This window comes from Metopolophium dirhodum, chromosome 9 (genome assembly GCF_019925205.1).
Source record: "Metopolophium dirhodum isolate CAU chromosome 9, ASM1992520v1, whole genome shotgun sequence".
NCBI lineage: Eukaryota > Metazoa > Arthropoda > Insecta > Hemiptera > Aphididae > Metopolophium > Metopolophium dirhodum.
The window spans coordinates 7,402,647-7,413,322 of NC_083568.1; the positions used below are offsets into that span (position 1 = coordinate 7,402,647).

Here is a 10,676-nt window from a genome sequence, read left to right on the forward strand (position 1 = left end):
GAATGTATATAGTATATAAGTATATTTATAGGTAGCTATATCGTTGAAACTTGAAGTTCATACTTAAAATTACTATTTTATTATTTAATTTAGTGCCTACCTAGTATCTACTACCTGGCTGGGTGTATTAAATTATTAAATATTTTTAACATCTGTACAAAGTCCTAAATTATTCTTGTATAGGTACATAATATGTCCTCATAATAATTGTTGTTTATTTTAATTAATTTTGAACATTGTACATTTGCACGTTTGTATGTTCTAAGTTCTAACACCTACCATTAATTATGATTATGGCTATCTATGATGGGAAATGGTACTTCATACGAAGTATACCAATAATTATAATTGAATTACGATTTCAAAATAATCTGATAGAAATAAAATGGTTCTAAACTTTTCATACACACCCTCCTAACTGAAAACCTGTTCATATATACCTATAAATTATTTAATACCATCCCACAAATTTGTTGTGGTATTTAAGTTGTTTACTTACAGTATAATATTTGCGTTGTATATAAATAATAATATACAAGTAGGCACCTGTATAGGTATGTATTTATGTTATAACATTAAGGTTTCAAATAAATCAATCGGCTTTTTTTTTATGGGCGTGTATTTATAATGTTCACGATATATAATATTTTATATTTTTATGTTTACTCAATACTAAACCGAAAAAAATAAAAATATACACTTAGAATTATTTAACGCACCTCGGAGTTATATCATACATTCACACTATCATAATATAAATGTGAACACATACAACAACAAAAATATGTTTAGACATATTATATTGTTTTTCGTTTTCACGTGCACGTTCACAAACGGAATAAATTGGCACTCGTCGCAGATCATATTAAGACATCTCTATGACTTACAAGACGAACAGTTTGCCGTAATCAAAGAATATTTGGTACTGGAAACAAAGCGAATACACGACTTGGAGCGGTGAACATTTTTTAAGAAATAATTAAATAGTTTTATATTTTTCACTTATTTGTAATAAAAAAAAGAAACACAAATAACAACTTTTCAAAATTATTTTCTTGCAAACAATGGAAACCCGACCCATATTTTATTCGGAACACTAACCTAATCGGAAAAGGTCTACAGCATCAAAATTGCTCTTATTTGTTAGTTACGTTATTGCCATTGTGTAAATTTAATAACTTTTTATAATATACATAATATAATATAATGTAACTACACATTGTAATAGGTACTTATTCAATTTGTTTTTTAGTTTAATGACTTCAATGCTTGATTGGTACATAAATTATTCATATGTAAAACACACCTTAATACTTAGTCCCGTTGGTAGTTCAAAATTGATGTCACGCGTACACAAAAACTTATCAGGATTAAGAAAATTGATGAATAATTATAATTCAGTGAAAGGTAATTATGCATATTCGTTTTAAAATTCAATATACCACACCATCACATTGTATGTCCGATTGATACATTATTGGTGATTACGAAAACTACAGTCATTAATCAATTTGACGAACACAAAGCCGTTAGTGAATTTAATATGCAATCAGCGTATCGGTCTCTAAGAAGGATTCAAAAAGTGTACGCGATTCCTGCATCCGACATGGCTGCAGGTAGATATAAGGATCGGACCATCGGAGACCCAATGGACGGTAAGTTGAAAGTTCTATGAGACGGATCTGCTATTATAAATTTGTAATAATATATTTTACCTATTATATTATTATAATAATTACTACTTCCGACCATAACTTTTTGATGATTATCAGCGTTTTTCATTTTCATTTTTAGCTTGTGAATGTTATCACATGTCTAAATATAGTTTCGAAGAATATGACACATATGGTGTAATAGATTGGGCTGTTCAAGCTTATAATAAATGGTTCATCGATCGTCCAAAATGTGTAGACATAGATAAATTGCATTATTATACAAGATCAGCATCGATGACCACAGGTATATACCTACACAATAATTGCGTAACAACTTTTGTTAACTTACAACTATGTATTCATAAAAATAAATAGGTAAGTATTCAGTACATAGTATTAAGTACCTAGTTATAACTTATAGGCGTACGTAAGATTTTTCAACAGTGGGGGGGGGGGCTTGAAAATGAATTACAATTTTATTTTTATTTTGTCCAGTATGTAATAATTTCAGACATTTATTTGAGGTAGGTACCTACTTTAAAATTTGTACAACTTCAATTTCTCAACTTTTCTGGTAGGAAAAATGCTCTGATCATAAACTTCAATGCCCGATGGATGTTCTTGGAAGCATATTGGATCTAGTTGGTACTTTTAGGAGGTCGAATTGAAAATTATCAGTACTTTTAAAATAATTGGAGAAAAAAGTGAAAATTTGTTAAAATTGTTTGGTAACCTTGGTTTACTTTTTTCTATAAATGTCAATAAAAAATTATTTATCCGGTCAAAAAGCTTAAAAATGTAAAACATAAGTTTTTATTATAGCTAAAATATTAACGATACATAGACATGGTTATTTTTTATAAGCATTTAAAGTTCAAGTTTTGAAAAAAAACACAGTTAATTTGTACTTCAAAACTTATAAAATATTAAATTTGTATTGCTACTTGAAACTTGATAAATATTTTAAAAAAAAGTAATAATAATACGGGCAATGTGGGGGGGGATTTAGTCCGTTAGCCCCCCCCCCCCCCCCTGCGTACGCCACTAGGTATAGGTAATAGTACACATAACATCTGTGTTAATCATCAGCGTTAACTCTTTCACTACCTATCAACTAATCCTTCCAATGAATTATCCCAACAGTTACTTAAATGATAATCAAAGCGTTTTAATTATCTATTGTAAATACAATTTAAAGTGTAAATATGTACGATGTACCTATATACCTTTTAAATCTTACCAACAATGTAAAAGTGTTTGTAAAATGTAAGCCAATATACAACTTGTTGACTAAAGACCTTAGTAGTCTACAACCTTTACACCTATATAAATAAACAAAGATGAAGTACCTACCTCCGCTGAGAGGTTTTTTCACTCCATTATTCTATGTCATAATTATTTTTTTATTAATTACCGTATTTTAAGCTTTTATTGTTCGATTATTTAATACCGATAAATTTAGCAGAAAAATGCTGAGAAAAAAAAACAATATATAAATATAATATATATATATATATATATTTTTTTTTATTGGGTAACCCGCGGCAACATAGGCTATTGGGTGTGTGAGGAGGGCACTGTAGGTTGTTTTTATATTGGTTAGGTTGGTACACGTGTGTGTTTGGCAGAATTTCTAATGGGGCACCCGTAGGTTTCTGCCATGCCCCCGGGGGGGGGGGGGGGATGGCAGCACTTGTTCTCCGGACACCGTGACTTGCACGGAGAAAAATGCCGCCCAGTGGTCGAGGATCGAACTCGGACCGGCTGTGCCGAATCCGTCGCGTTAGACCGCTCGGCCACCTCGTCCCCCTATATATATATTATTTAGGTTGTATTGGAACGTAAATAATAAAGCTTTGTTTTTTATTCAGGATTTAGTTTTGAAACTGTATTGGGTTTTAGTAATCTGAATCATTCAGAAAACAATGAACTTTCTGCACATTTTTCTCTAATGGCAAACGCATTAAACATTCGCGATATCAGTGCACAATCCGCAGATATAATGTATGATAAATACGATGTAAGAATTTTCAATAATTATAACTATATATTAACTATATCTAACATAATATTATTATGTTCGACGTTCGTTAGTTGAATGTATAAACGCGTATTTGACGTGTGTATATTTTCCCAACTGTTATATTATTAAATATAGAACTTCGTTTTTAGGATTTTGAAAAATCCGATCTATTTAGACATTTCCGCTATTTATGTAGGAAAGGAAAATCAGTAAGACCTTTAACGTATGATTCTAAATGCCATTACCAAACGAAAAATTCTCCGTATAGGATGATAATGCCTTTCAAAGAAGAAGATATCAGTAGCAATCCGAACATAAAACTATATCATGACATTATCTATGACGAAGAGATTAAAACTATTACTGATATGGCTTCGAAAGACGTAAGTAAATCATAAAATTAGTATAATATTTACAGTCGTATGTACCCATAAGCGCCAATCGCAGAGGGCTAAGGTGGCTTTGCCCCCAAGTATCCTATTAAACCCACAAAATATACGGTTTTCAGCTGTGTGGGATTTAAGCCTCCAGGCTCATATAGTTCCATCGCAAATATTAAAAATGTTAGCCCCCCCCTGAAATTTGAATGGATTTACGTCTTTATATGTAACTATTGTACCTATAGTAGGTACCTAAATCATCTATACTATATGAAACGTGTTCAGAAGCCCCTAATAATTACAATTTAAGGGGGCTCCAGTCGATGAAAAAAAGGGACGTTTAGACCGAAAAGCTAGACAAAACTGGAAGAATTTGGTTCGACAGATTTTAATTTTGAAAACGGATTATGATTAATGATTGATTAACAAGTTTACTAAGTTTCCATACAGACGGCTTTCAATATTCCAATTATTATAAGTGTCATAAAGCGTATTAATGTGTTTATGTTTTATTTCCATAATATCATAATTTTATTCATGGATATCACAGCTGAAAAAATAGATATTCAAAATTATTATTTTAAATAATCGTAATTATATTAAATCGTATTTTAACCTACAGTTTTGTTTGGCTTTTTTGTCTAAAAACCACTTTTTTTTCATCGACTGCAACCCACTTTAGATTTATAATTTATGTATCTATGGTTTTTAATTTGAAATTTGAAAAAATTGTCAAAATATGCAAAATAAGTTATTTTGAAATACTACGGATTGACATAATTTAAATTATAATTTATGACCTAAACTATATAGTAAACAGTAATATATACCTACTTATAACAATTTTATTATTGACTTACTGCAGTCGCAGAAATTATAATTTTATACCCTATATTTCACTCTGCAGTTGTCCGACGCAGCATACTACTTTAACGGTAAGATTACTTTATTGGACGACAAACGTCTGGGTCAGCTGAAATGGTTTTCGGAAAATGCAAACCCGATCCTGTTTGGTAAGCTAAACGAACGTATTGAATGCATTACCGAGTATTCGACCAAGACAGCCGAAGGATATCAAACGGTCAACTATGGCTTAGGCGGTCATTTCTCTGTACACATGGATGCATTTACAGATGTACGTAATTCTTTATTATATACCTACCCACCTACGAAGTTTATTTTGATTTATAATATCTAACCAGTAACCTGGTATAACCACTATTATATTCTCGATTTTGTACAGGTTTTCAATCAGTTGGATCCCCTATCACCCATACAAGCAGTTCCACCGTTAAAATTATGTTGTAAACATTAATTAAATCACGTGTCTTGCACCATACTTTAATTGTGCTTTAAATTCAAATGTTGTTTATTACTTAATATAATAATACTTAGGTATAATCCACATCATAAATAAATATATTGTCCCGTTGAATTAATATGTTTGTAGAAATATAGGATTGACTTTTATTTCTTTTTAGGGCCCCAAGTTGAACGGCAACAGATTGGTCACCATACTATTTTATGTTCGTTATTTATCATAATTTATCAGATTAAACATGACACACATTGACAAAAAAATGTTTTCTATTTTATAGATGTCTGACGTCCCCGATGATGGGTATACTGTATTTCCGAAATTAAATTATGTTGCAAATTGTCGTAAAGGAACAGCTTTAGTTTGGCTAAACTTACACTTGAATAATGGTTCTGTACATAGTGGCACTTTTCATGGAGGTTGTCCTGTGATAAAAGGAAATAAATGGAGTGAGTAATTTCATAATATGCAACAGGGTAGATTAACAAATCTCGAATAAATTACTGTTATATAAGCAAAATAATACAAAAACATAGTAAGGACCAAAGACAATACAATATCGAATTAAGCGATTTCAAACAAATTAACAACAATAAATATATCCATAGTCTATATTAATAAAAAAAAAAAATTGTTTTTAATTACAAGTGTAATAGAAAAGAAAATATTAAAATTTATTTTGCTGTTGTAGGTACCATGTTACAATATTCAACAGTTTGTAACTAATATTTTTTATCAATTTTAGTTATGACAAAGGGATTATACGAAGAAGGACAACATTTAACATACAATTGGCGAGATAATAAAATAATCAACATAGTTTAGAAATATTGTTTTTAAATATTTTTTATTTTTTATATTATATTTTAATTTCAAATCAAATAAAAATATATATTACATGTACCTATTATGTAATATGTATACGGTTGGGTAACCTTTATGTACCTCTAATCTCTATATGACTATATATATAGGTATACCTGTGTACTTTTACTAATTTCATAATATTCACTAAGTAATTTAAGATATAATAATAAATTGAATTGTATACCTCTATTTGTATTATATAGATACAAGGTGCCTACAATATACATTACATATAATATATTATGTTAAATACATGTGATAAATGTTCATTCGAATGATTACAATTATTTTGTTGTTAGACAATATCTAAGTAAGTACCCATACTATTTGTTAAAAATCTGCTGGGAATCGTGAAAACAGTTTAAACAAAAACCATTGTTTTATAGATACAATATTGGATTTTTTTAAAGAAAGCCAAAGGCACAAATTAGGTGGATAGGGGAGGCTAAGCAATGTTTAGCATCCCAAAAACTGATCAAATACATGATGTACTTTTATATAGGTACCTATCATAATTTAATAATTTCTCAGATTTTATCAAAATACCCTAGCCCTCCCCCTTCTAAAAAATATGTGGAGCTTACAACTAGTGCTTATAGATTAAAATATACTCTTACTACACGATTCCAATGGACATTGGCACTAATAGAGGGGGGCTTGGGGGGATTTAGTCCCCCCAAATTTCGATCAAATCCCCCCCAGTTCAAAATATAGTAATTAGTACTAATTTTTATATTCTGTGGTACTAAGTAATATGACCTATGGAGAGGGGGGCTTGAGTCCCCCCAAACAATTTAGTCAATTTGCGCCTATGCCAATGGATATTGGTTTGATAATTTTCTCTTCTCCCATCACAATATTATGTAGGTACGTACAGTATTTATATTTCCAAAGTCACTGTGTCATTTATACAAAATACACAATGCATACCAAACTGAATAAACAATCATTATTATTACTGTCGTATGTTCAGGATATTTATTGTTTCGTTATAATAATAATAAATCTGTACTTACAACTACTAGTTTATATTATATTATAATAGTAAAAAATTATATATTTTTATATATCCAAATAGGTTACACTAGTTATTATTACAATATACATTTATATGGATAATTTAGTATCTCCTAACCCAGATAAATTACAATTCACTGCGAATAAACACCTAACCAAATAGTTCATAGATTTATTTACATGCATGGTTTTAAAACCGTGAAACGTTTTATAGGTACGAGTAGTTTAAGTTTGTTAGATATATAGGTGGTACCAATATATAATAACTAGTTGATGCATTGTGTAGACTGTAGATACCTACGTGATAAAAGTATTTATGACCAGTAGCGTACGCAGGATTTTAGGTCGGTTAGGGTTTTATACCTGAGTAAATAATTCACATTATTTTTTTCCTTAACAGTTTTTTATGTAATTGGTTATAACAAATTAATAATTATAGACTACAGTTAGTTTCAAATTTAGAACACTCGAGTATTTAACCTGGACACCTGGTCATCTATAGAGGCCTCTTCGGGTTGTAATAAACGTGGTAATAATCGATGTACATGATGATAGGTATACCACACGACGATTTTGTCAGACGTTTAATAAGTATAAGTATTAATCAAATATTCAATGGAAGAGACGTGAGATTCATAAATTAAAGGAGAAGAGAGAGGGGGAATATAGACACCACCAACGATGAAACTGTAAGAATCAACAGTAAAACGAACAAAAATATGTTCAACATTTAATTGAGTAACTTTAACATTGAATGCAGGGTAATCATTACGAATGCCAATGAGAATACCACCACCACGATCACAATTGCTATAAGAAATACATCTGTCATATCTAAAAATATTATAATTTACGAGACCAAATTTGAAATTAGAGATATTGTTATGTAGCCAAGTTTCGGATAGTGCAATGAATATATAATTTACACATGATGCATTACATTTAAAAATTAAAATTGGTTAACTTAGTATTAAGACCACTAATATTTTGGTAGAAGCCGGTTAATGAAGTGGAAGCTACTAGTTGATTTGGGTGTTGGACTTTGGATCGGTTAGTCACCTATGGTGAACTCCGTTTTTTGACCCATCAGAGATCACTTTCGGAGAACCGTTACGTACTTGATGGAAAGCCCAGATTCGCCATTGCTAGTCCTAGGGTCAATTTCCGAGTGGCATGATCTCAATTGTTCCCGTTGGAGTTTGGTCTTGTCCTCGACAATTCGAAATCCCTGTGCAATTGACACCCTTTGATTTCTTAACTCAGCATAGGACACAATCAGTTAAGATGCATCTTCTTTTGAAGTATAAATAAATTTGAGAGGGTGGACATAATCAGAGGGGGCTTTACCAAGCCGAATATACTTGGAGGTATGAAAGGGCTCAATCGAATTCCCTTCGAGTAATTTTCAAACAGTTGCTTTATCGTCTATAACACGTTCAGAAACAGTTGAAGACATTGACTCTGTGATACCACACACAAGTGCATTATATGAACACCTTTCACGCTCAAAAGTCTCCTGTAGAACTTGTGAAACGGTAGTAGATGCAATGGTAGAGGTTGAACCTGACTCAAGGTTCGCAACTTTGTACTTAAGTGAGTCAACGTCATTACGTCATTACATATATGGTAATAAGGTGTAGGTGTGATTATATAGTTACACTTAGTTACATAATTACATAATTAAATACAGAAATAATTTAGATAGAAATAGTTCAGAGGATACATATAATATGGTTAGTAGTATTTTGGTAAAAGTAAAAGTAGAAATAGTGGCCTAAGGACTATTGATTGTTTGTAGCTCTGAGCATGCGATGTAGAGAATGATTGTGCCCATAAGAGGCCTTGTGAGCTTAAATATAAAATTGGAATTGGTTTCTGGAAGAATGAGAGGAACTCTGAAAGAAATGACAGCAAGGAGATCAGGAACGTCCGGAGAACCATTTAGAATTGAATTAAAAAAATTTAGGTCTGGTTTATCACGATGAGAGGCAGGAGTAGAGATATTTAAAACTTGTCTTAAGTAGGAGTAATCATGAGGTTCGTGGTAAATGTTCATTTTGAAGGCAATAAAGTTTAAATATTTATTTTGGACACATTCTAGTCGCAGCTGGTCTTTGACTAAATACGGATGCCAGACCACAGATCCATATTCAAGAAGAGAACGGACAAGGGCATAGTATAAAGTACACAGGCATTCAACTTACTTAAATAATTTTGTATTGCGTATGATGAACCCAAGGACTTTAAGTGCTCTGTTAACCATCGCATTTATGTGAGGACTAAACATAGATTAGGTGAGCAGATAATACCTAGATATTTATGGAGGAAACTCGTTCAAGTTCAGTGTCATTAAGAGAGTAGGAGGTTAAAATTGGAGATAAACATCTGGAGAAGAAAATAACGTTACACTTAGAAAGGTTTAAGGATATACCTAAACGAGAAACCCAGCCTAAGGCGGGTTTCTGAGCGGGACACTACTCTCCGGCGGTCGGTCATGGTGTCGCTGACTAATTAAGAGTCTTAAATCTAAACCACCATCGTCAAAAGGTTCTCTTCCAACAGCGTCATCCAAAGTTCTCGTGGCAGCCGACAAATCCACGTCGTCCAACCACTAGCTGCTCACTATGTAAACAAGCCCATTCAGTGCGAAAGTGCGCTATCGAAAGTCCAATAATTCTAAAACGCTACAATATTATTATAAAGAACTAATTCAAATAGTTTAGGTAGGTGTGGCATGATTGAGATTGGACGGTAATTGATAACTAAAGACGGATCACCAGATTTGAGAATGGGATAATTGAAGACATTTTCTAGACATCGGGGAATACACCAGAGTAGACGAGTAAAGTGAGGAGGGACATTTGTAGGGATTAGCAAGAGTAGGTGAGCGGTAAATCAATCCGCCCACTTAATAATTTAGAAATAAATTTAAATCTACAATCTGTTAGGGAATCTAGTTTGAGATGCCAAGTACTGGTAAATAGTTATTGTGTACATGACTGGCATATTTAAAAAAATAAATATTTTGTACACGCCCAATGCGCTTTATTGCGTTTTGGGCAGTATTATGATCCCAAATGTCAGAGCTGTACTCGAGAATAGGTCTAACAAGTGAACAGTACAGCGCCTTAAGGGGGGACGCTAACTTTAACTCGGTTGTTATCCATTAAATAATACCTAATAACTTAAGTGACTTACAACGGGCACGTTCAATATGAAGATTTGTGCCTATAATTGCTATAATGACCTTTTCATAATATCAACTCAAGAGTTCAAAACAAAATGTTTTAAATATCCCATCGCTGATTAAATTTCAATAACAATATATTGACAGGTGTTAAAATTGCTTACCGTTGGTTTCTGTTTTTGAAAATAAATTGAGGGATTTTAATTGAGGAATTCATTTAAAAACGAAC

The 10,676-nt window shown here is 31.8% G+C and overlaps 1 protein-coding gene and 1 pseudogene across 3 annotated transcripts; one reads left to right on the forward strand and one right to left on the reverse strand.

The window, feature by feature from the left end:
- Positions 1–714: 714 nt before the first annotated feature.
- LOC132952125 (prolyl 4-hydroxylase subunit alpha-1-like) lies at positions 715–6,452 on the forward strand. 3 transcript variants are annotated; one of them, XM_061024287.1, is made up of 10 exons: positions 715–957; positions 1,253–1,407; positions 1,500–1,655; positions 1,795–1,959; positions 3,527–3,675; positions 3,828–4,061; positions 4,966–5,193; positions 5,540–5,584; positions 5,657–5,825; positions 6,122–6,452. In XM_061024287.1, exons 1-10 carry the CDS (start codon positions 785–787, stop codon positions 6,199–6,201), a joined length of 1,554 nt encoding a protein of 517 aa, XP_060880270.1. In that variant the 5' UTR covers positions 715–784; the 3' UTR covers positions 6,202–6,452. The 3 variants fall into 3 exon arrangements, with proteins under 3 accessions (XP_060880270.1, XP_060880272.1, XP_060880271.1); XM_061024289.1 differs by having other exon boundaries at positions 838–1,165; XM_061024288.1 differs by having other exon boundaries at positions 838–1,142.
- A 1,827-nt stretch (positions 6,453–8,279) lies between these two features.
- Positions 8,280–8,872, reverse strand: LOC132952404 (uncharacterized; annotated as a pseudogene).
- Between the last annotated feature and the right edge of the window lie 1,804 nt (positions 8,873–10,676).